Raw genomic sequence first — 26386 nt, forward strand, 5'->3', positions numbered from 1 at the left:
CGGTGCTTTTTCATACTACAGAGCAGTCGTTTTCCAAACACACCCTACATTCAAGTTCTAATTTTGCCCATTTCAAAACCATGTTGCTAGTCTCTCCTACCACAGCTGCTTTGCAAGAGATAAGATGCATCTCTCCTTGACCTCTGGCCCAATAGGCTTTTTTTTTTTTTTTAGGACTTGCAGATTTTAGACCTCACCTTTTAAACATGTATCTTCCCACTTGCACATTTCAGTGACTTAGAATTCTTTTTACTGGAGTTGGATTTAGCCTTCATATTTTGCATAAAACCTTATCAATATGCTTATTGTAACTTGTAAATCCTCTGAATGAGTTTCTAACAAGCTGCAGAAATCCTTTCTTGTGAAACTTGCAGTACAAAATGTTAACATAATTTTCTGCCTCAGCTCCTGGTTGATCTTTTTTTTTAATCACGGGCCTCTGCTAATCTAGGGATTAGTACTGGTTTCCTATAAATTAAACAATTTAGATGAGGATAGTTCTTTTGGCTAAAAGTATGTAAATGTGCAACTTTAACATTATTATTGAAAGTTTCTTACAGATTAAATTCTACTATTTTTATGCAAGTTAATAATTATTAAGAAGATTACTATTTAATGAGTGGGTTTTTTCCAGGTTGTCAAGAGTTAATCAAGAATATATCTTTATCTCTTAGCAAAAAAGTGTAAATCTAAATAACTGTAATCAAGTGTAGAGTTTACCTACCTCACTTTATTTGCTATATGTCAGAGATACTGACTTTCATAGTTGTTGGTTTGGGGGTAATTTACAGGATCCATCACTTTCTGTAGTCTGTAGCCTGGTTTGTTATTGTGTGTGTCTTGTTTTATATTGTGTATGGCTTGGTTTATATTGTGCATATGTATTATGAATCACTTAGTAATCTGAGAAAATATTTTTATCTTTGTCTGTTTTTTCTTCTGCATAAAATTAAACAGCTGTTTCCAGTGATGCTAATTCAGATGTCTGTTTAAATTAACTTTGCTTCATAACAGTCCTTTTAATAAATTAGGGTTCTTTAGTGTAGCAGTAATCTAGGATCAGTAATCTGCTTTTAAAAAGTGTGCTAATTTGAGACACAATCATTGAAGCAGGCTGTCAGCACTTTACATTGGCTTTTTGACTTATGCATGGAAAATTTAAATTGCAAAAGCAACTATGGTCAAAATGTGATTGTGTTGTCAAAAGTAATGGATTATGCTCTTCAGAAATTTCTCACTCTCATGCTATTCTCCTCTAACAGGTGAACTTGTCTTTTAATTTTAATGAGTCATTCTGCTACTGTGAGCTCCTATTATGATTTAGGTGAGGTAGAGATTTCTGGCAAGCCTGAGCAGAATAAGGCTTTTGGGTACTGTGCAGGTCTTTGCAAAGAGTGTCGGATCTTGAACTAGGCAAGGTGAACTGTAAGTCTGGATAGGACAAGAAGCAGGAATTTATTTGGTAACTTTTATGATGAAGGAATCCAAGTTAATATGTTTGTCACTTCAGTGTAATTGATTTTATGCGTTTACTTAAGTATCATTAGCTCACCTCAGTCAATGAGTAAATGTGGAAAGAATAATGGTCGGAGATGAGACTTTCATTGCCCCATTGCTGGTATCGGTGCATTACGCACTAGTGCCATTTTGAGTAATTGGCAGTCTTTGTTTCAGCTGTAAGTCCTTGTTCTGTATCCACTGCTGGGTTACTGATCATCTGAATGTTTAAAATCTTGTGGACAGAAATAAAAACAAGAGCCTCTTGGTTGTAGCCTTGCATTTTGAATTTCTGCAGTTTATAGGCCTGTCTTTGTATTCCGTGAAGGAATATTAAAACCAGCAGTTACTTTAATGGTATTGTTACTGTCTGTTTATCCTCAGTGTTCAAGAAGTTCTTAACTGAAAGGTTCTTTCCTCTTTTGTTAGGTGTCAGCTGAATGGTCTGACCATCTCTCAGCAAAGAAGGAAGGAAAACACTGTTTTTACTGATTGGATTACTTGAAATAAGAGGGATGTAGTCCTGCTTCCTCAAATACATTATTCGCGTTTTGATATCTCTGTATCTGTAGCTGAACTTCATGAACTCTCAGCAATTTTAAAAATGCAAATAGCACTTTTCTGTTAAGTAAAGAATGACAATAACACCATTCTTTCTAAAGTAGCAGGTGACCATGGTATTATGCTAGCTTGCTTGCTCAAAGATGTAAACAATTACGCACACTGGCAAACACACACACCTGAAAACAAACACAGAGGCAAGACACTGAAATAAACCAAAAGTAACTACAGCGTGTGCTTTTCTAAGTTTATACCTACTTTTTATTTCTAGTTCTGTTACAATCAATGTTTGTCATAACCTGAGTTAAGGCTTCAGAATCTTTCTCCAGATTTTGGGAAATGGGCTGCATTTTTGAAAAGATGTTTCATGTCTCCAGAGGCAAAAGATTCACTTTTTAGAAGCTACATATTAGACATTCCAGGTACTAAAGTTTGGTGAGCCCATGACTGAAGTAATATGATAGGATTTCTCAATCAGATAGCTAGAACTATCAAGTTAGCTTTCTTTTTCAGTCATACAAATACCATTCTGAGGTTTAATTAATACTTAGACTCTTTCTAGTGCAAATCCCTTCCAACTATGTGAAATCTTTATTATAAAGTTGTGTTAAAGGAAACATTTAATATGAATAGTAAAAGGTTCAGATAAGCTGAAGTTCCATTTTCAAAATTTTTTACTGAAGTCCAGATAAACTAGATGGACTGCATTTGCTTCATCTTTTTTCAGTTCATCAAAGGCAGATGTTGAGTAAAACTTTGTAGTTTGTCTTTGTTTACTTTCCATTTCTTCAGTTCTTTCTTTCAAAATGCATTCTAAAGCTTTTTTATGGTACTTAGGGCAAATTCAGAGTTCGATATTTGTCTGAATTGTTTTCACAAATGCAATTATTTGCTGCTTGCTAGTCATATGGTAACATATAGCTAATTTCAGTCTTATTAAAAAAAAATTGTCCTACTTAGTTTCCACTTCAATATGCTGCTTCTTTCAGTTTTCTGTATTATCATACCCACAATGGAGCATGGCACGCTCTCTGGGTTTCTTTCACATACGACGTGGGCATTTGTGTTTCTCTTCACTCTGTCTTGTTAGCCTTCTCTCCATGCCTCTATTTTTACTGATCTGTTGTTTCTTGGAAACAGAGGCAAAGCATCTGTTTGGGTGCTCACCTTACATTATCTTTGATTTCTATATGGCATGAATGCACATTTCTTTTCTGGTTTTGTGTTGTTATTTTTTTTCCCAATTAAAAAAAAGAGTGACAAAATTGTACTTTTTGTTCCAATTTCCTAATTCAAATATTTATTTGAGCAGTTCTCTTTTTAAGCAAACAGTTCTTGACTTCCAGGATGTAAATGTCACATATCAGTATGTCTTCCCTCAGCATTTCTGTTGACCTTCTATTCAGTCCTGGTAACTTTCTTGAGGTGTTTATTTGTATAGTTAATTTCAGGCACCTGTTTCTTTCTGTGCCTGCACCTCCAGCCAGATAATTTTTCTGCTTTTTGACTTAAGAAATGACAAAACCTCCTTCAGATCCAGATTCTTGTGTTCTTTAGTTCTACTGTCTTTGTCCTTCTGAGTTGGGGGTGGGAGGAGGTGGGGGGAAATACCTAATTACTGACTGTTTTATCCTTTCATCTAACTTCAGTATTTAAAAAGCTGATTCACTTTAATACCAGTTTATTTCCTATGACCTGTTCCTCTGTAAAGTCCTTCCTACTATCCAAAACCAGATTTTAATTAACATTAGCAGTGTTTTTTGGCTGAAGAAGTCTTTGTCTATCAGGAGTGCTACTGCTGCTTCTCTTTGGTCTATTTGTGAAGAGATCATCTTTCCAAGATGATGAAATTTTTGTTCTGTTAACCTCTATTCCCCAGCCCAATTATTGCAAACCCTTAGTAGTGCTGTAAATAAAATCTTTTTAAACGATCATTTCCCTAAATGACTCTGGCCAAAGCTAATTCTGCTTTATCCAGGGAATCTGTATTTCTAGTTGCTAAGATGGTACTAGCGCACTTCAGTATCTAACTGGCTTTACTTTTGTTTTACTTTCCAAAATACCATCTATCCTTCAGCTTTGACGTGGATATTTCACTATTTTTCTCTGTAGTCTCTTTAACATGCTGAATTTATTGTCCTGAACCAGTATTTCTAATTTTTCACGTTGTGTCTTCCAGGTTTCATATAGTCAAGTGCAAATGTCTGTTGTTACTCTCTAAGCTCTTCTGAAGGAGCCAGTTCAGGTTCAGTTGATTCATGAACGACTGCAGTGACTACAGCTCTCATCCATATCGGACCTTCTTCTCTGCTGTCCTTATAGCTGGAGAATTCTTTAATCCTCTGCTGTGTCTCTGTATCCAGCTTTGCTTGGGTGCAGAAACCAAAACTCCTCTGTGACTCTCTTGGAGTCCAAGGATCCAAAATCTTCTAGGGTACTGACTTCACGTGAAAACAGGTTTAAGTTTAAACTCGTACACATGGGGACTTTCCATATTTCCTACCTAATGCCTCTGTTAGACATTTTTGCTTTGGTCTGCAGAATTACGCATAAATTAGCCTGAAGTGGATTGGGTGTTTACCTATAGGGTATAAAGCCGCTTCAACTTGCTTAAAATCCTGCCTTTAATTAAGATGATGCAATTCTGAGTGCGGATGAGACCTGATTAAAATCCAAAGTGCAGTTGACATTGTCTTTCCATTCTGCTTTGTTAGACCAAGCAAAAAATGAGTGCCAGAAGAATTGTTACTAAAGTTGCAATAATATACAAAGCTAGTCTGAGTGTCACCTCTGTAACATGTTAAGAGTCATAATCTGAATATATGGGGGTTTTATGAACCATATTTTTGTACACTATCAACAAGATGGCACTTGCTGGTCATTTTCATTGTGTTGACCCAATGTACTCACTATCATGTCACTTAACAAAATGGTGGTGGTGGTGCACAGATAGTTGCCAGCGATACTTAAAAGAAAAAAATAATCTTGACAACAAAGGATTGTCTGTTTCTTGAATGTTTGCATTTCTTCAGGGATCTTACTTTCCTTGTTTTGAAGCTTGAGGCCATACAAGGACATGTATTTTTGTATGGCATTCATCATTCAGTGCGCTGTCGGGTTTTGGTGGTTTGTTCCCCCCCCCATTTCAGACTTTGCCATTGATTGCGCAGTCACAGAGCTGCAGGGCAGAGAGGGAAATGTACTTTTCTGTCACTCAGAATTTGCTTTTGTTGGAGAAAGCAGCAGTGCTGAAAGGAACAAAAATGAAGCATTCAGTGCTGCATTGAAAATGCCTTCCCCCCAAAAATTATTCTTCTCTCTTTATTATAGGTTTATAACACTGGGATATAGTTCTTTCCTGCCAGATTAAGGTCATTGAAACTGCTGAGTTACGACATGCTCCTGAATAAAGAGCCTCTCAGGTGTAGTAGTCTCTGTAGCTGTTTCTCTGTTGAGCAGAGGAAATGGTCCCCTGGCTGGAGTCTGCAGTGTTGGAGCACTGAAGTATTTGTCAGGTGCTCAGGTAGGCTTGTTGCCTACCTAGCAAGAAAAAAAGTCGTTTACATTTTTATTTGTAAGAATTGATTATCAGGATGCTTCCCTGGACAGCTGTATTGTTGCTGTCTTCTAAAAGAGTCATTTCACTGTGAACACAAGGCGCCGCTGTCAAGGCTGCTATCCATGTTTCTGGCTGATGTGCACCGGGCGAGGGTAGAAGGGCAACACTCAGGACTCTTGAACACTGGCGAGGGGGATTGATCTGTTCACAGGAAAGGGCTGTGAACTAAGGAAAGCTATTATCCAACAGTTAGTTTTGGGGGAAGGCATTTTGGTGCTTCCTAGCTCAGATGGTCAGTAAGCTTCGCTACTTAATCCATTCGTAGTTCCCCTCCAGTGCTGCAGTGTTAATCCTTTTCCAATTCAGAGGTGTTTGTGTCAGCTTAAAGATGACACTGAGCATTTGGCTTTTGGATTAGGATCATGTGATTCATTCTGTGTTTGCTGGAATTTATTTCATCAACTCATACAGGCTTTGGGAACAAATACAGATTTGTCCTGTTTCTTAAGTAAAGATTTCTAATAGTAAACGCCAGAGAGACTGACTTGGACATGTGCTTTTTTTGCAAATAGAAGGTGCAAAATGCCCGATGTCTGTATTCAAGATTCAAAGAAAGAAGGCAAAAATAAAGGAAGCTTGACAATGAAGGGAATTTTTTACCCATGGAATCATAGGATTATTTTATAATTTACTTAGGCCTAGAAATAGTCTAGTTATTGAAGTATTAGCGATAATGATATACTGTAATATGGAGAATATGTATCAATTCCAACAATTTAACGGTCATTCTGTCCCAAGAAGATTTCGGTTCTACTAAGTAAACTCATCTTGCAGCAAATATTTTTGCTTGACACAAGAGAAAAATTGCAGATGAAAGAAATTTTATATTAAGTAGCAACAACTCCCATATAACACCAACATTTTTTTTCATTATCTAGGAATCAGAGGACTGCTATATAACAAAATCAACAACAAAAGAAAGTCAGGAGCAAAGTGAAACTTCCCTTGTTGTTGTTATGATGGTAATGGTAAAATTTGCTTTGTAAATGAAGTTCACATCCCTGCAGATGACCTGATCTATTTTAACTTAAATAATTATGTTTTGAAGAGACTGAGTGGAATTGGGGTTTCTGTTTGAAAAAGTCTTGTCTGCAAAATTCTGTGGAGTGCAACAGTAAAACGTTTAAAGGGCTGGGTATTTTTAGGTGCTTTGGATTGTTCCTTTAATCTCAATTATAATGGGCAGCAAGTATTGCTTAATAACGTCTATTCATATTATCTATAAATGTCTGTTGCTTTCCTTTAAAGTTTTTTGTTAGATTATTTGATTATTTTTTTTTTTGCAGGTTCAGTGTTTACGTAGAATGCTCCAGGGATTGTAGATGTAACTTACAATGATGCTGCATGGTACTTATTATATTGCCAGGCTAGAGTAAGTTCCTATGGTGTGCTTCAAATAAAATGGAGGTGTCTGATTTTTCCCTAAAAATATTTCAATGTTTTTCTCTGTTGTAGCTGTGTTTACAGTTCAACTGAAGGTGATTGCAAATCTTTGAAGGCTGGTGATCAACTATTTATTAACAATCTAAAATAAGAGACAGACAAATCTAAACAATGAAACAATATTTTCAAAAAACAACCTTCATTTTTTCCTGGGGAGGGCGTCAGCCTGGTCTGTTTCCTTGTTCCCTGGAGGGCTGCAGGGACATTCCTGTCAGCACAAGGCAGGGGTGTAAATGACTCGGGCGGCTGAGAGGAAGAGGAGCTTCAGCTGGCACCATCAACAAAAAGTTACTCACTCTCAGCGTGTTAGTGGAGGAAATTACTGTCTGTACAGACTACTGTTACTCCTCATAGTGGCAAACAGTAAATATCTGATTGCTTCAAGGCTCGGATATGGTAATTCAGAAAGTCTAGGGCTTTTTTTTAATGAAGATACTTTCTTGGAACATGCATGTTTCTCAATATCATTCACTTTACAGAAAAAAGGAGAATTCAGGTATCTCAAGAAACATTTTTTTTCCCCCAGAACTTTGAAGTAATTTCCTCAGAGTTATTGTCTAAAAAGCTGACAGACATGCACTGACTATATTTGGAAAGAAACTGTCGCTAACGTATCTGTCAACATCAGGTTCCTATTAAATGTTTTTGAAAACCAGTTAAGTTCTTGTCTAAACCTGAATGGTATCATTTTATAAAACAAGATTTAAATGTATAAAGGACAAACACCTTGTCTCTTTAGGAGAGGCTGAAACACTTCTTGTTCGGTATATTTTCTTAATTTTTTGTAACTGCGGTATTTTTTTAATGAGACAACTAATAATCAGCATAGTAACATACGGAGCTACTATTTTAAGCTCTCCTCCTTTTTTTTTTCCTGTTGAATTGTGTAAGCCAAGCTGTGTATCCTGTTAGTAATAATTTGTATTTCAGTATTGCCTAGAGATTCCAGCTAATTTGCTTGCTTCTTAGACAGTGTTTTTGTACAGTAGAGTCCAAGACCATCATCAGTGTTCACTGGCAGCAAAAAACCCCAATAAAAATAAATAACCAGGCGGGATTTTTATAGTCATACAGAGTTTGGCACATAATTACTATGTCTTGATTATGCCCTGGATAGGGCATATATATCTAATGCACATATCCAATGCCCTGGATATGCTCCAAAAAAGCAGAGGGATAACAGAGAGGTGAATTGCCTTTGCTCAAGGTCATGCAACAGATTCCTGGTTGATCCAGGAAGACAACTTTACCGATTCCTGGTCTCCTGTCCTATCCACTGAACTGTTTGTGACCTCTGTTGTAACGGGCTTCCCTTAGGTTGATCCATCCCCCTTTTAAGAGAAAATAAAGTATTAGTTCATCAACCAAAAATGAAGACCAAAGCACACATTCACTGCCCTTCAAGAGAGACAAAAGAAGCAAAGATGGATTTTGTATTTAGCAACAGTTGGAGGACACAGTATTGTTTGTGCAATACTCTCTAGGTCTCCAGAGATTCTTTCCTAAGCATAGAAAGGCTGAGGAAGTGGAGGCGTTGGCATGGTGTTGAAGCAGCTGCAGAGGACTGGCTAAGCTACAAGTATCTGAGTGCAGAGTAGGTCAAAAAATAAGGAACGTTGCTTTGTTTTCAAAGAATATATAGTTTTAGCTAATTCTAGCATGAGCATTATAATGTCATATACAAAATAGAGATGATTGCAATGTAGGGTTATAATATAGCGCATTAACAACTGGGTTTTTTACGCCATATATTTCTAAAATATTTTCAATACTTTCTTTTGTAATCTAGACACTTTCTTGGACCAGTTTGACTGTAATAGGCCACCTCTGGCCAGTAATGCTGCCAGAGCCTTTGTTTACACTTCACTTACTCTTGTTGACTTCCTTAGCGTAGACACTTATTGTTTTTACTTTAGTCTTTAGTGAAGGAGAAATACTCCTTCAAATTATGAATTTTTAAATCGTGTTTATAGATTTAATTTAGCTCTTCGGTACCATATGAGAAGCACCTTGAGAGGTTTTTGAAAAGAACAGTGTGCCAGCTTTTTAAGGAGAACAGTAGGGAAAAACAAAGGAAAGAACTTAAGTCCTTTGCTTTGGACATCGAGTAGTCAGTGAAGAAACAGTAAAAATACAATAAAATAGGATAAAATAAAAATAATATATAAAATAATATAATACAATAAAAAAGGATTTGCTGCTGTTCAACTTTCCTTCATAAAAACCTCAACAATTTTTTGGTTGCTTTTGACTCTTCTATTTTAAAATTGTTCCATTTATTGCTCTATTGTAGTTTTTAATATAGCTGTCATTAACATGCTTTTCTGTGAATATTATTCTTTATGCACTGATGCTCTTGACTGTGACAGTGGAGACTGGGCTTCAAGGAAACTCCTGCTTAAAAGCCAACAGTAAGAACACAGATCATTCTGTTTATAGACCCCCATTGTATAAGGCACTCCCTTTTGTTTATCTTAATACCTAGCTAGATATTACAAGTTTTGGAACACCAAACTGTGGACTCATTCCTATGGGTGTTTTAATTATTTTTGTTATGTATGTATGTATATTTCCAGAAAAGGGAGAGAAAGGGTTAATAGAGTATGAATTAATATACTCTCTCAAAGATTAGATTTATATTGGCACCTAGGTCCCATTACAATCGGTGCTAATCATGTTCCTAAATGCTTGGGTTTTTTCCTGGGACCTTCTCCTAGTGTAGGACAGGCTTCCAGAACAAGTGTTTCCTTTTTTAGGTTACGTATCAAAATGCAGCTTAAGATGCTATGAATAATTATCACTGCTGTTGAGGTCATGTTCAAAGAGGGAGATCCGTGCTGTCCTGAGGATGTTCACAGTGAGTTGATCATACCCTCTGTGCAGTGCATCAGCCTGAAACACAAGCCTGGAACTCGTGGTTGGCAGATGTGGACTATTACATTTTCATGGTTGTTCACTGTTCTAAGAGACTGAAAAATTGCAGAGAGTTCATACCTTAATATTTCTCAGTGCCTGTGAGGAGTTGGACACCAATAACAGGGCTTATATGCATTCATCGCCATGAATTTCAATTCAAAGGTAGTTGCATTACAAATCTTTTTGGGGAATGGATGCAGTTATACTAGCAACTTGGTATTTGCCATGCTGCTTGCTATTTATTTTGGAGTTTGTAGCTTTTCTGAATAGAAAAACTGCACTCTCTACTCTTGCATATTTACCTCTATTTCCCTCCAGCCCCCAGTATTTTCTGCATGTTTTAAACAAGTTGGTAGGTGGTTAGTATATATTTGGGACATAGAGGATATTAATGTTGCTTTGCAATCCAGGACAAAATGCAATGTTTAGAATTTTAATTAACATACATTTGAAATGTGAGTTTCTCTCTAGATTACAGAGTGTGGGTTAGGATCATGTCTGTTGTTTATAAACCCTGTAGCCTTCAGTCCTTTTTTCATCCTTTCAGCAAAATCTTATTAGAATCTTCTGTCTGCTGGTAAGAAGACTTGACTTTGTGGACAGAAAGGAAATGTATCTGACAAAGTGTCAAATATGAGAAAAGAATGGAAGTGGTCCAGTAGTGAGGATTATTTGGTTTATTACTTTGATAAAGACTTTAAAAAATAAACAAGCGTGAGTTCAGTACTTGGTTCATCAAGAAGTTCAGTTGCTTCTGGACTTCAAGTTGTGAACTTATTCACAGTGATATGATGAATTATTTGGTGTGTTCTTCATACCAGTGAACCTTTGAGGGCTTGATCTTCCTCAAGCTAATGAAACACTAGGTAATATGCTATTGTTTAATGGATGTGAAAAATGAAGTTTTGTTTTGAAGTGTAAGAGGGCAAAATAATTGCTCTTGGAGGAATAAGTGCACATAATGTTATTTAAGCTTATAATGTAAAGTTCAATGGATCTGAAATTAGATTTACAACTGTATTTTGATTTAAGATTGCTTGCATGACTGTTCATTCTTCTTTGCCTTCCCCCCCCCCCGCCCCCTTCAGACAAAGCAGAGTATTGCGATAAAGAATTCTATACTTCAGTTGTAAAGTAGAGTAGTTTCCTGTGCTTTGAGAGGAAAAGGATTTTTCTATACCTGTGAAGAAACAGAATCTTGTGCTCCTGGTCTGTCTTTTATTTGTAAATAGAAATTACTTACTCTGCTGCAGTGTTGCATGTGTCTTTCATATGCTTTGCTTTTTCACTTATTCACTGTGAGCATTAGCTTAAAGTTTACGACTAGGAGCAAGACGAACCAAGGTCTCTCCTCTACACACGTAGACAGAAAATGCTATAAATCCCCATTACATTGCACCTTTACATAGGAAAGCTATTGAAAAATGAAGCACATACCTGACATCTCTTGAACTTTGTTGTCATGTTTGTAAGGGCACAGAAAGAAAGGAGGAGGAATACGTTGGGCATTTATCCTTTCATTAGTGCAACTGTTTGAAGTAATATAACCGGCACGCTTCTTATAGTTAGACGTAGCTCATCTCTTTGAACGTAGTATGTTCTGCAAACCCAAAAGGCAAGCTTTTCCATGGAGAATGGACTTACTCGGAGGACTGGCTAGAAGAAAAGAGTAAAGGCTGCAGAACATTACCGAACTCTGGATCTTTCTCCTGGTTAGGGTCTGTTCCTGTTGTCGTGTGCGAAGATGCTGATTAATCCAGGGTAGCACCTTCTCTTGAAGTTCAGTTGCTGATATCCTCAGATAAATCAGGGCACTGGCAGGGTGTTGTAAGGGCTGCAGCTCCCCTCTGGTACTGTAGCACAAGGAACATGTGCGTTTGGAGCTGGCAGAAGGTCCCAGGCAGCCTCTGTTCCCTGCTGATCAGAGTCCAGCCAGGAGAGAGCCTGAGGGACTAGCTAAAGGCAGCAGCAATCCTGGTTAAAGACAAAACACTGGAGTAAAAGGTGGGGCTCGTGATATTACTGCTTGAAGGACTCCGTGAAATAGGTTACACATCACCAATTTACGTTTAGAGATGGTGCGCTACGAAGATACAGGATGCAGCATGTTACGCCGTTTTACACAGCCAGTTGCTTTTTTTTTGTACGATAGTGGTCCTATAGTGGTGTTCTGTTTGTTGCTGCAATCCTGGTTTTATTTTGGCTTCTGTGCAATTGTTTTATGTATTCAAAAGATTTCCATTTCTATTTAACTTCATGCCCTGCTAGTTTCCTGTTTGTGCAAAAGTGCCAAAGTGCAGACCAACAGTTGGAGCGGTATTTGCATGGTTGAATGTATCTGGGAGAATTGTTTACATGTCAGCATCTGAAACTGGGAGGAGGACAGCAGGACATGTTTGACAATGGAAAGACGGAGAACAAATCTTGTGTTGCAATTCCTGAGAGTATATTCTGGAAACAATGAAGTAACGGAGCTTTGCTCTGATTTTCACGGCTGGCTTGCCTTAGGGAGAGAGGTCATGTTATTCCACTTGCAAAATCATCTACTAGATGTCTATATAAATAGTGGCAAAAGAAATGCTCTTTCAGTGGGGCTTGGGATCGTATCATATGGACAATAACAAGTTGTATAATTAAAATGGTAGAAGAAAAAAAGTTTGAAATATACAGTTGCAATGGATGCAATAGAGACCTTTGCTTTGCTTCACCTTCTTGTGAGACTTTTCTAAAAAGTTGTGGCAGTCTGACAAAAATACAGATGCTAAACTGAAGAAGTAAATTATACTTTTGAAGAAGGGTAGCAGTAATACCCTATGTTCATTATTCTCCCCTACCTGGAATCCTGGTTCAATTTACGTTAAAGTTTGGGGTTGGTGGTAATTACTGAACAAAATTGCAGTAACAACTCAATTGGGAAAAGGCTTCAAAATTTTAATGAAATAGTAGAAAGCGAAATTTGCATATGAAAAAATTTAAAACTGAGTGGGAATTTTAAATAAAATATTTTTAAGACACAATGTAAAAGCTGAGCATTTCTTCTTTGTTCATCTTCTATTCAAGTCTTGTTTATGCATTAGCAGTCAAAATATTTAATTACTGTACCACAGCTAACTGTAAAGTAACTGTGGTTCTTAAGTGACTGATGTTTGTGTGAGGAACATCGTTCTCTTCAATGTGGAAATTTTTTTGCTGTTGAGCTTGTCACAGAACCTTCTGTGATACTCTCAACTTTTAACCATTAACAGGGATGATTTTCATCCTTAGTTTTTAATTTTCACAGTAACATTTCTGTTATAACTTCCTTTAATTGTATTTTTCTATAATATGTATTTCTTGATGTAGCTGGCTTAAGAGAAAATATGCTGGAATATGTTTCCCTTATTTAAACAGGTGATTTAAATCATAGAATTGATGTATGGTAGAAATAACTTTTGATGAATTATACAAGTGTTCAGGAAGGGAATATGGTATTAATAATTTCAGTCAGTGGCCTTTCTCAAGAGGAAAATGCCTGTGCATGATATATTTGTGGAACTACCAAGAAAAGCATAATATGATAGAGCCACCAATTTTCAATTCAAACATGCTTATCTAGGTTTAATAAGTATTCAACGCAAAAGCATATACAGAGCATTTTAGATGTCTTCAAAAAAAAAAAAAAAAAAGGAAAAATTCAGACAGAAGTATTTCAATATTCAAACAGTGCAATCTTTCCTGCACACATCCCTGAAGATAATTAAATGCTATGACATAGAAAGATTGCTTCTGAATCACGAGAATTAGCAATGTATGGTATTTCTTAAACCCTTAATGCCTGGATTTGCATGACTTGCACCCAAATCTCAGTTCTAATGCAAAATAGTGAAAGGCTATTCCTAGTTTAAATTACGTTGCTAACCAAAATATTTGTAGTGGTAATGCTTTCTGTGTAGATGAAGCACTATGTGCTTTATGGTTTCCCATGAAATAGAAGATTTGCCTCAAGCTGGTCTTGCAATTTGTTTATATTTAAACTGACTCATTTTTAGATATGAAGAGCTGGCACTGCTGTGGCATGATGTGTGCCAATTAGTTATTGGAGGTTTTTTTAATCTGAAGTAGCCTGCAGTATGCCAGTCTGTCCAGTGCATGCTTAGTCTGGGATAAGAGAATTCCCGTGATACTGTGAGGAGGCAGTAGGAAAAAACAAAGGATGCCATTTCAGGGAAAAGTCTCCCAATGCTTGTGGAGACCCACGCCTGTGAAGTTACTACGGACAGGCCTCCTGGGTCTTTGAGCAGGGTAATCAAGTCGCTGAATTGCTACTGCTCAGTTCTGCTTCTTTTGGGGAAGAGGAGGTTAAAGTCTCTTGGTTTTATGCTCCTCCTTGCTTTATGTTCCCAGTTGCTTTATTTATAAACATGTGATGCACACTTCTGATATGTAGTGTGGGCAGGATCATCAGTTCTCCACTTTTTAATAAGTAAAGGAGGCCCAGGAAATGCTGTATCTGTGAAGCTTAGCTCTGTTGGTCAATGAAAGAGCAAAGGCTTGTATTGCAGTGAGTTCCACTGAAAAGTTAAGGTATTTTTTCCCTGGGTTTTAGATTACAGTTCATTTGTGTGTTTTATTTAAAAGTCTTGCGGTGTGGAGAATTGCAGAGGGAAAAAGACACAGTAAAAAAAACCGAATCCATGTAAGACACTGGGTCGGGTCTACTATTCCTAACCTCTTATGACTAAGAGTGGGATTTCATTTTGTGGCTAAGTCCACATAGCAGTTGAATGCCTCTGCAAATGACAGTTCAACTTCATCCTGCCCTCTATGTGTTCCTACCTGTTCACTGGCACTCATTACTTCATACAGTGAGTGAAGTTATTCAGGAAACTCATCTAACAGAAAAGGAATTTTTTTTTTTTTTTTTTTTTTCCCCACAAAAGGGAACAGGTTGAGAGCAGTTCTTTTGTTTTAACTCTGCGTTAGCCAGCTCAGTTGTGCTTACACAAGGGAAGTGACAGCAGAGTGTGGCAAGGGGTAGGGATTGCATTGACAGGCCTTTGCCCTTTAGCAAGAGCTAGGCTTTACATCTAGCCTTTAGACCTTATAAATTGTGCAGGGCGAACACAAAATACTGCTCATTGAAAGCTTGGAGTTCACTATTTGGCAGCAGCTTACTTGCGTATGTTTCCATTTCCAGAGAATCCTGTGGAAAAATCACCTAGAAGCTTGTACTCCTTCAGGGACTTGCGTTTGCGGCATAAGGCATTTCCGCTTGTTTTGTCCCAGTTTTCATTTCTGTTCATAAGTACTTGGGATTAACCTGATGGTTTAGTTATAAAATCACATAACAGGAAATAATAAGAAATAATAAGGAAGTAATATGAAGCATAACAGGAAAGAAAGTGTTCTATATGCACTGTTTAAAAAAAAATCCTGAGTTTGTGCATCTAGTGGAATTCATTAATTGGTAGTCTTTTACTATGGAAACCAGACTTTGAACAGTATTCAAAACCAGAGAATTAAAGAGCAAATATATTTTTAGCTTTTCAAGTAAGTAATTAGTCAGCGAACAGAAATTGCAATAAAGCAAGCCTTTGATTTGCCGCGTGGTTGGAAGCCATGCCTTTTCTGAGGTTGTCTTTTGAGGGTATGTCATACTTGCATTGGCCTTTCATAAAGAAACTGATTATTGGTAAGACTCAGGCTCTTGACGTATAGTTCATTAGATACTTCCCATTTGCTTACTACCTGGCTTGGAAATTTCTGGCCAACAGTTGATGCAATCAGAATTTTAGAAATTTTGTTTTGCAAAACAAGGAAGTTCCTTCTCTGTATAATAAAACAAAATTCAGTTGCCCTTGAAGGATCTTCAGTAACCACATCTGTTTTGCGGACAGGTTCTTTTTGCATTACGTATTTTATCTATCTCCACTGTGAAGTTTGACAGTGGATCATTAGAGGTAATTCATGTAGCAATAAAAATTGGGAGGTCATGCAAGGCTATTACTTTGATTGTTGCATATCTGCTGCATTAAACCCTTAAGATCTTTACCTGTAGGAGGGAGTTTGTGGTTATCTTACACAATGTCATAATCAATGCTGCTTGCTTAGCTTCATCTGAATTCCTACATCCAAATCCAGCCAGCGTAAATCTGATTTCAATGGTAATGCACTACAATATAATGGAGTCAGTGCTGCTAGGAGTTCCATTGACCACTTGCTGGTTTGAGCAGGGGAGGGAGAGGTCCCTGCAGTCTTTCATTCTTGGTAATTGCTCATGTGTTTTGACATCAGCTTTAAAGATCAAACTGTGTCAGGTTTTCACATGAAATTTTGAAGACTGGTTGTTGAGCTTTTGCTCTTCAGGGTAACATTAAGCTAATTTTATTTTGTTCTTGGTTTGAGAGAGGTTCTAAAGTACTTTATTAGGTTTAAGGATCATGCTGTTCTGTAATCTGTGTGATTTCATCATATTAATCTTCTTTGTTTTAAGTAATAATTTCTAAGTGCTGGTAGAGGCTGGGACACTTAGTTACCCAATATAATTACTATTATTCTGTATGTGTTCTCACTTAAAAATTATTTTTAATTAGAATTAAAATTAAGTGAAGTTACCCCCAAGCAATGTAACAAATACAGAAAAAAGTAAGATGTATCCAGTGCCATAAAATATAGAATAAACTAGTGAAGCATTCAAGCACAGCTAAATGCTTCTTGTCTGAAACCATTCAATAAATCTCCATTTATGGTTAGGGTATAATATTTTAGATTCTTAAACTGAGGAGGCTGTAATATTCTGCCTATTTCTTCCCTTCCTGCTGTCATTCTGCCTTTTGTTTGTTAGCTGTTGTGTTTTCCATAGTCTTCACGTGTTTGCAGCATTCCAGATTTCCTGGACTTGAAATGAAGCAAGTATTAGAAGAGTGATTTTTGTCTTGTATTTTATCAAACAAGTTTTTGAAACTGATTGACCATTCTGAAATGAGGGAGTGTATGATGTTAAAAACCAGTTCAAAACACAAAAAAGAATACTGAAATAAATCCATTTTTTTAAAAGCAAATTTCAAATCCCATTGAAATTAGTCTGTGGTTTCCTTAATATCTCTTGAAAATTTTGAGAGGAATTTTAAAGGCTGTACAACAGAATCAGGCAGGTGTAGCAAACTAATGCAGAACCTCCCTAGCTAATCTTGTTAGGCATTTCATGTAACATTGCTTGGAGTAATGTCATGGATATGCACCACCACAAATAATCTATACTCAAATTACATCACATTTTCTGTGTGCCAACAGCATGCTTGTGCAGAATTAACCATTAACTGGTTGATGCATTGCAAGTTGTTTCCTATTGTAACTTTTTTCTTGTGTCGGGTCTTTCTTAAGAGTTTCTTCACATTAACTTTAAAATAAGGTCCTCTCAAAGAGGTAGTAGGATGCTGGGTTTTGGAGGTGGGGGTGGAAACATATGAGCATCCCAAAAAATACTGACTTAAGAACCGATACATTCAAACATTCTTTGATCTTTTTTTTTTCTAGTCTTTAAATTAGGTAGGTACTTTTTTCTGTGGCATTGTTTTCTGCTGTAGCTATGGCTAGACGATGGGAAAATTTATACCATGCTGCTTAAAATTCTGAGTGTATTAAAACTATGTTTTAATATCATAGGTGCAGTACCTTTGAAGTCATCTGTAGCAGGTTGAAGCCTGCAGTATATGTGAGAATCCACCATGCAGTCTTTAAAAGTGCTTCTGTGATTCTTTCTATACCTCCTTATACTTTGCCAACACTTTTCCTAATAGCAATATTAAATGTAATGTTCTCAAGTTGAGATTCTGCTGGAAAACGAGTAAAAAGAGGCAGCTCTCCAAACCCTACATCAGTGAAATTACTCCACTCTTGATCATTCTCTTTGTCCTGTTTATTTTCCTACAGTTTTTGTCAGGCAGCAGCCTTCAAGGTTCTTGCTGTGCCCTCATATTTTGCCCATCCTTGCATCTTCCTCTGTCTATGTTGTGGTCTATGTGCACATCTTTGGCTGCTTTCTTTAAACGGGTAACTTGTCATTAGAAAAGTAAATTATAGGCCATTTCTGTTCTTCTAGCCCAGAGCCTTGATTTGCCTTTAATCTATCTGTATGGGTATTCTGTTGCCCTTTCTGAATTGACCGAGGTCAAGGTTAGAACGTGATTTCACAAGAGGCAGTGGTCTGGATGAAAACCTTACTGACAGCTGCTGAAGCGGATTTCTCCTCCCTCTGTCCCAGCTTCCCTTTCCCTCTAGCTTTTGTGTGTGCTTCTGTCTCTCTTGCCTTGTGCTCATATCAACACTCCTTTCCAAGTGCATATTTGATTTGTTAAAGAGGCAGACAGAGAAGTCAACAAAATGGTGGTCTCTTCATACATTTTAGTAAACTAACTTGGCTCACAAAGAACCTGGCGAAGATTTGCGTTGGCGTAAGGTCAGAAGTTTGGGACTGAGTGGCTTGAAGCAATGATGCAGTGGAGTTGAAAGGAAAGGGAAGCTGAGAGGAGCCATAAATAAGAGCGGCAGGACAAAACCCAAACCCTTCGGGTTAGTTTAAGGAAAGCAGCAGAGTCTCATTCGGATGTTAACTTGTAACGTGTGGAACCAAACGCAGGGTTCACAGTGCAAGCCTTCTCTCTTATCGTTGGACACCACCTGCACACCAATAGCTACTGGTACATTAAATAGGCAATGCCTGCCGAAACATAAATTAAATTGATGATGTAGGAAAAAGAACAGTAATTTTTTTCCTTATGTTACTTGGTTCTACTATACTTTATATTATGCTTTTCCTAGAGTATGTTTTTTTTATATCTGCTGCAGAGTTTTATATTGGTGAAAAGCTTGACATAAAGTATCTTATTATCAGTCTTGCCAGCCAAGCTTGTAGAGGTCTTTTTTTTTTTTTAATTAGTGTAATTAAGTGTGATAGCTACTACATCTTTGCATAAAATCTGTACTTTTGTTGTTTTCTGCCTGCCAGCTTAGCAAATATTAAGTGAGATCTCCAGTTTCTCACAGGTTTGTGCTCTTTAGTAAGTGGCTGTATTTGTTATGAATGTCTTTTTTGTAACTACAGGGTTAGTGTCTCTCCAAGTTAGACTCTCTCCAAAATTATCCCTACTGGATAGATTTGTCATTTGCTGTATCTCCCCGTCAGTGAATAACAACAACTGTCAGTGAACTGTTCAGGAAAGCCTTCATCTTTCCAGGAAAGGCCTTAAGGAAGCTTCCTTTTTTTCCCTCCCCTCTTCTAGTGAAAGAGCTTAAAAGTTGTAGGACTCAGTGTGCGCTCTTCAGTACAGTCACTACATATGTTTTTCTGCTGATCTCGGTAGCCACAGGGAGCATGGTTATGCAGTTAAGAGGGCTGCTGGGTGGTAAGAATTACTTTTGTTGTTCTCCTGCATCCTTCGTTCACAGGGATGATACTTGATAATTATCTCTTAAATGCCAGTGTCATTTTATTTTTATCTAGCTGTGACAGACTAGTCTTCCAGCAGATTTTACTTCTCTCCTACACTCATGCAAACTTTCACATGATGCTTCAAAAACGCAGCTGAGAAGCCAAGCAAAAAACAGGGCTAATTTGTATAAAGCCCCTCTATTAGTTAAACCAAAACCTCAGGTTGTGTTACTGGTTGCTATATGCAAATCCAGATGTTCTCTGAAGAAGCTATTTCCACAATAACAACTTCTAGTGGGATATACAGTCAAGTAATACTTCCTAAAAATGTGTTTTCCGGGATGGAGCCATTCAGTACTTGCTCTGTGCTATCATTGCGGATACCAGTAAAGGACAATTGTTTCACTGTGTCTAAGATGTAAAGTGAGGATGTCAGCTCATGTCTAGCAGTTACCAAGTGCTGATTTCAAAAGGTACGTCACTACTTGCTCTGCAGATGTGCATAGGACAGAGATTTGTTCTGGAGCTCTGTGCTGCTTTATCATAAGCGGTGCTGCAGACAGACAGCCCTCTGTGCACGGAGTCCCTCTGCCTGAAAGTTATGAAATTTGCTGTCAGGAAATACCTGCTAATATTTACTTTAAAAACTCACTGAAAATACCATCCAGAAAAGATATTTCTTGTAATATCTGAGGAAAGCTGATGCCTAAAGGGATGCAAACTCAATTGAAGCAAATTAATTAAGGAATTTGAGCAAATATTAGGAATAATCTTTTTCTGTGTATAGTATTTGACAATTTTAAAAGTAGTAACACTAAAACAAATTGTTTAAAATAATATTGACTTAACATAGCAGTACAAATGCAATTGTTACATAAGCATGCAAATATAAATTATATAAATATGCAAGTGTATTTCTATAGATGTATTGACAATTTTGAGCTAAAATCCACATTTTTAATTCAAAGCCATTTCTAGTGGATTTTTTAATAACCCAGGAGATACTAAGATTTTTTTCCCTGGTTTTTTTTGGTGGTTTTTTGTGTTTTTTTTTTTTTTATACAGACATGAAGAAAAGATGGTCTATACAGTATCTGGGGTTTTGAAATTTAAATGACAGGAACTTGAAAAATTAATTGGGCCTTTCTAAAGGATAGATATTGAGCTCTCAGCAGGCCCACGTAATGTTATATGGTCTATTGGTACGCAGGTTAGACTGGTTTGAATGGTCCTGCCTAGGCTTACTGTCTGAATCTCTGTAAGGACTGGTTTCTCAGTTTGAAATAATTTCTCAATTGGTGGAGCATTAGTTGGTTATTATCGCCAAAGGTGACATCTTCAGTCTTTTCTAGATTGTTACTGAAGCAATTCCAAGTCAAAGTTGATAAAATACAGGGTGTTATACCCTGAAAATACCTTTAGGCAAAGCAGGTTACCTTACTCTTGCCCTGTGGTGAAGAGTGTGCAGGGCTTTGGGAGTGTTTTCTTTCACTGCAGATGGACTTGGTTCAGCAAGGCAGAGACAGACATTTTCAAGCTTTTTTACTAAATGAAGTCATCGCTTTTCGGCAATGCAAGACTTGCTCGCTATTTCAGCACAGGGTTTTTTTCTTTCTACCAATTCCCTATGAAATTATTGTTAAAACAAAACATGTCACTGTCATGAAGGCCCTTCAGTTTCCATTCTTTGAGTATCGCTGATAATTTGAGATTCAGGTTGTGTAGGTAGACTCCATTACTGTTTTTGCATTGGCACCTGTCTAAATTGTATTGCACCTACTGTGCTGCCGTGAGATTATCTCATGGTGCCTTTCGCACACATACAGCTCTTGTTTGGTCAACAGACTTCATCACAGTTGCAATTTCTTTGGTATGTGTAATGAATAATGCAATAGAAGAATAATAGCGCTGTGCTATATTTAGTGTTCACTAATGTGCACGTTCCCTCTAATCCTTTTAAAAATACGTTCTTGCAGCCTATTTGTATTTTTGTCTGAGCATATTACAGTAGTTTTGATTTCAGTAATCCTTTGTGGCAAGAAATAAATTGTGCAGTAGGACATTTATGTGGTATGAAAGCTTCTGTTTGGTTGTTCGTTCTGACTTCTCTGACATGAAGGGAGCAAGGCTTGTATCTACCAGCTGTCTTGCTGCTGCTTCCTTTAGTTAGCAGTGATTTCATAAATCTGGGTCTTTGACACGGATTTTCTGAAAGTGTGCATTTGAAGTACGTTTCCTAGTATTTAAACAGTCTATTCATTATATGAAACTACAGTATCTCTTGCCCCTCACCTTCTTTTATACCCAGTTGTGTTTTTAATCTTTCATAACTTGTTACACCTGTAATATTACATTCATGTAGGGCGAAAGATGAATTCCACTCATAGTGATGGTATGATGCGCTGTGTAATGCGTTTGGACTCACTGCATCTGTGAAAACCATGGTGTTCAATGAAACAGCCAAGTACGTTTAAAAGGATTATGCAGGGAGATAAATGCTTGGTACATGGTAGCCGGTATGAAAAGTGTTTCCGTTCTCTCCCTATCCCGTCGGCAGAAGTGATGGACAGTGAAGCTGACATTGTCATCGCTTGCTCAGAGTTAACATTCCAGTGAGGTTAACTGACTTGCAGTGCAAAAGTTCACGCGTCTGAATCATCATTTAAGGCAGTGAGCAGAAACAGGGAAGACGATGTTAATTAAACTTGATTGATACCTGGAAGCTTTAGATGAAGCTCTAAGGCATAGAACTTGGTTTTCGGTTTGTGTTGGTTTTAGGCTTATTTTATGACTTCTCATGCAGACATCAGAAATGCGTGAAGTCATCTCTGTGTTTTGCCCACCTCTACTTAACATAAGAGCAATGAAGAGTGTCTTCAGCCTGCGTGTTTTCTAAGATGATCCTGCAGTGCTTATTGTATGACTCAGATTAATGGGAGGGGTATACTATGTAACATCTAAGTGTTCATATCCCCTCTTTTTACACAACTGTAAAGAGATGCTTATATTTGTGTGTTGTTTAGATTCCAATGCTTCTGTCCATTTTGATTTTTTTACATGTGAAGCATAGAGGAAAACTTGCTAAAACTGTGATCCTGTCTTAAGCCCTGCATGCATGTTGTAAATCTGGTAACCGTAGAGCCTTTTTTTGTGCTGTTAAAGGGCTTGATGTTGCCCTAGAGCCCCCTGGATTATTTGTTTCCAGGGGTGTTGAACTGTCATTTGCACTTGTCTTACTTTGTAAATGAGTAAACAAGCTTACCAAGTTACAAGAAATGGATTAAGAAAGAGAATCAGTAGTGGTGTTATAATATTGATATGTACCAAGGCTATTAAAGGAATGTGTCACAGGTGTTAAGTTCTTGAGCACATCTTTGTGATGGACAATAAATTCATTTTATAGACTTAATTACATTTTTCAGTTTAATTACATTTTTCAGCGTGGCTTATTTCATCATGTTATGTGCTTTGCTTTTTATTGCTGAATATCTTCAGGTTATTTCCCTGCCCCTGCTCCCATCCCCCCAGTTTGCTTTATATAATTGGGCAGTAGATGAACAAATACATGAGCTTATAAGATCCTGTAACAAAAATACTTTCTTTTCTTATGTAAATGAGTATTGCATATTAGTAAGGTCATTATTATGCTTTTTGGACTTTTATTGTTTTAAACAAATTATGAGAAATTTCAGAAGTGTCATGAACACAAACAGAAATTTCAGCTTCAATAAACGGTCTAAGACAAGTAATGTATCAATAGAAGAAAGTGAATTCTTCATATGCATTTATAATGGTAAACAGTTTTTGAAAGCAACTTGCAGTATGTGTCATTGATTATGTTTAATCTCTTTTCTTTTCCCAGTTGTCCATATTTGTCAGAGAAGATTACACCTGCTATACCTGCAATTGGTGGGATTCTTTTCTTTTTCGTGATGGGGACCCTGCTGCGTACTAGTTTCAGTGATCCTGGTGTCCTCCCACGTGCAACACCAGATGAAGCAGCAGATCTAGAGAGACAAATAGGTAACACTGAAGGTCTGTTGTCTCTTCGCTTTCCTCCCGAGGGTGCATGTACTGTGTGAAGGCAGTGTGCTGCTCTGCTCATGGGAGGAGTTACTCCTATCTTGCCACAGTAATTGTTTTGGAGTTGTAACGTCTGATGACACTGCAGTGATTCCTGTGGAAAGATGGTTGATCAGTTCTTCACTGAGAAAGACAGTAAACAAAATCCTGGCCCTGCAGAGTGATAGTTATTACTGTAAATACTTTTCAGCAAGTATGCGTCAATTCTCTCTGTGGTGCACAAGAGAATACTTTCTAAAGTATTTTTGGCAAGAAAGCTGATATTGCAAAGGTTTACAATTGTGCATCTTTTAAAGTAATGTACCCTCAGAGTTTAACTGAATTTAATTATGTTGTTGTTTATGTTGTGAAAGAGTGAGATAAGTCTCTGTGTTAATGTACAGTCTCGTAAGTTGATGCAGTCTTGGGAAGGTTTTTTTCAGTAACAGTAATAAAATGTTACTATTTTCTATCTGTGTAAAGCCAGCACAATTAAAGGAGAGTGAACTAGATTTTAATCAGCCTCATTTATCAAGAGAATTATTAACTAAATTCTAATTGTGGAATTTCTACAGCTGCAAATACGCTGAATAGCTATATGCTACCTGCATAAGAAAACACAGGAGGAGTTTCAGAGATGCTTCATAAACAGTAGTTTTGTTTGCTTATTTTTTAGTAAGCTACTAAAGCTTACTGAAGGCTACTATATCTGCTTTGATATGATTGATAGTCAATGGAAATCCCATGTTCTGAAGCAATTTCAGAGGAACACTCACTTGTATAGTTGAAAAGACAGATAACAGGTTTATGCAAACACAGGAGAAATACCTGCAGGGTCCTTGATGTTTAATACTATAGTACGGTCTTAGGCTTTGTTTACTGTTGCAAATAATTTAATGCAGTAGAAACAAATGAGTGCACTAAAGCTGTTGTTGCAGATGCTTCTGCATCTATACAGTGTGAATTTACTTCAGACTAGGTTTTGTCTGGTTCTCTCATAGACTATATGTCCCCCACAAAGCATGGGTGAAAATGTCATGAGGGGCAAAGTCATTGCTTTGGACTCTTACGCCATGTTATGGGGTAGAGTTAATTTGGTGTACACATGGAGCAGAAGTTCTGGTTTAGTTTCCTCAGAAAGCAAATGTAGTTTGTACGCACCAAAATCACAGTGCAAACCATGCCAGTAAGTGGGAATGCTAGGAGAATTCATGTCAAAGTAGCAAAATGTTAACAACAATATGGCATTAGTTTTCTCTTACTTTGCTGTTAAGAGACAGTAAGCACATCATGAAGTTATATCTTCTACTTAAGAGATCTGTTGGACAAAGAAATATTGTTAAGATAAAACAAAAAAATCTATCAAATTATATTCACTATTTAGGCCTTTATGAGCCTTTAGCAGAGGAAAGATAACATGTATGTATTTAAAAACAAACATACTTTAGTGGTTGTTTGAATCTAATGATTTCATTGTGATTGAGAAATCTTGTCTGAAGGGCTCAGTTTCAGAAAACTGCTGTTGAGGGAAGAAGAATGGTTTTATTTTCTGGAAACGTGCACATTATCTTTGGTATGGATTATTTTAAGAAGAAGCAGGATTTCAAAATATAGTGATGAGTTCATTGATCATCACTACAGTGAGATCATTTTCTTTCACCAGATTTGGAAGATTCTGACCACAGCTGTTATACTGTGTTATGTGTTAAGATAAAAAGGTGTCTGTGTAATAAACAGCATTTTGTGTATTTCAAAGCATTTGGATTTGAGTTCTGAAGTGGAATCAATGCATTGGCAGCATGCTCTGTGCAGCAGCTAATTGTACTTTGTGCTCTTTGTGTAGGTTTGAGGCTTTTGGAACTGTGTGATCATGTAACGTGTTCATTGAACTTTGTGGGAAGGAAATCTTTTCCCATGGGTGTGTGAAGTCTGAGATGTGTAGTTCACTGAATTTTATAGACCTGGTATAGATTTCTAAAACCAGAATCTTCTGCTGGCATTCACATTTCAAGCATAAAACCTATATTGCTTTTATGCATTGTTTGGACTAATTGTGCAGAGCCAGGAGCCAGCTGTCATTGCCATGACAGGAAGAAGGTTACATTGAGCCAGTCAGGACTTAGCTTTGGGCAAGAACCATACTTTACATAGTATACAGGGAAGAGAACTGTTAGATCCTAGATGACCCAGATAGCTAAATCCCAGATGGATAAATTTAAATTCCTATACATTTTCTTCTGTTTGCTTACTTTCTGATATGGCACTCTGGATTATTTAAAAAACAAATCTTCAGTCAGCCTGCCCTTACATGCCATAAAGAAATTAAATCAGAAATGGAAGAGCATTGTGAAGCCATATTCTCACTACACTCCCCCCTCCCCGCCCCCCCCCCCCCCAAAAAAAAAAAAAAAAAAAAAAAACAAACCAAAAAAAACCCAACAAAACATTAAAAATGGATATGGAATGTGTTTATACTGAGGAACTGGAATTCTCTTCAAACACAATAATTTCAGTCCTTGCTTGTGTAATAGAAGAATCCCTAATATTCACAGAATCCAGATATGTGGAGAACAGATGCCAAAGTTCAAATTTGTGTTGTTGGGAAAGCTAACAGATTTCTTAGGAAGACTGATTTTAGAGCTTATTTTTTTTTTAGCTTTTGCCAGTGCTGTCACTGCAAACATTTTTCAGAATCAAATACTGAGTACGTAATGTGCTGCATAGAAGTGTGTAAGTTGTTATAATGGGTAATGGCATTATTTTTATAGCTGGGAAGGAAAGGGAGTGGGGAAAAAACAGTATCACAGAACTATTTGGGGAAATGTGGGGAAAATTGTAATTTCCCCCTTCTTTCTCCTTTTTGCCCCCACGTCTTCTCA

The 26386-nt window shown here is 37.2% G+C and overlaps 1 protein-coding gene across 4 annotated transcripts in view; it reads left to right on the top strand.

The window, feature by feature from the left end:
* ZDHHC14 (zDHHC palmitoyltransferase 14) overlaps window positions 1–26386 on the top strand; it is a 114163-nt gene that overhangs the window by 37648 nt on the left and 50129 nt on the right. For 2 of the 4 annotated variants that reach the window (XM_082305375.1, XM_082305377.1), the window contains exon 2: window positions 23308–23480. In XM_082305375.1, coding sequence (XP_082161501.1) covers window positions 23308–23480 — 173 coding nt within the window. The remainder of the gene's footprint in view (window positions 1–23307; window positions 23481–26386) is intronic. The other 2 variants (XM_082305376.1, XM_082305378.1) reach the window with 1 other exon arrangement.

Source organism: Platalea leucorodia (assembly GCF_965183815.1).
Source record: "Platalea leucorodia genome assembly, chromosome: 3".
In the NCBI taxonomy this organism is placed as follows: domain Eukaryota; kingdom Metazoa; phylum Chordata; class Aves; order Pelecaniformes; family Threskiornithidae; genus Platalea; species Platalea leucorodia.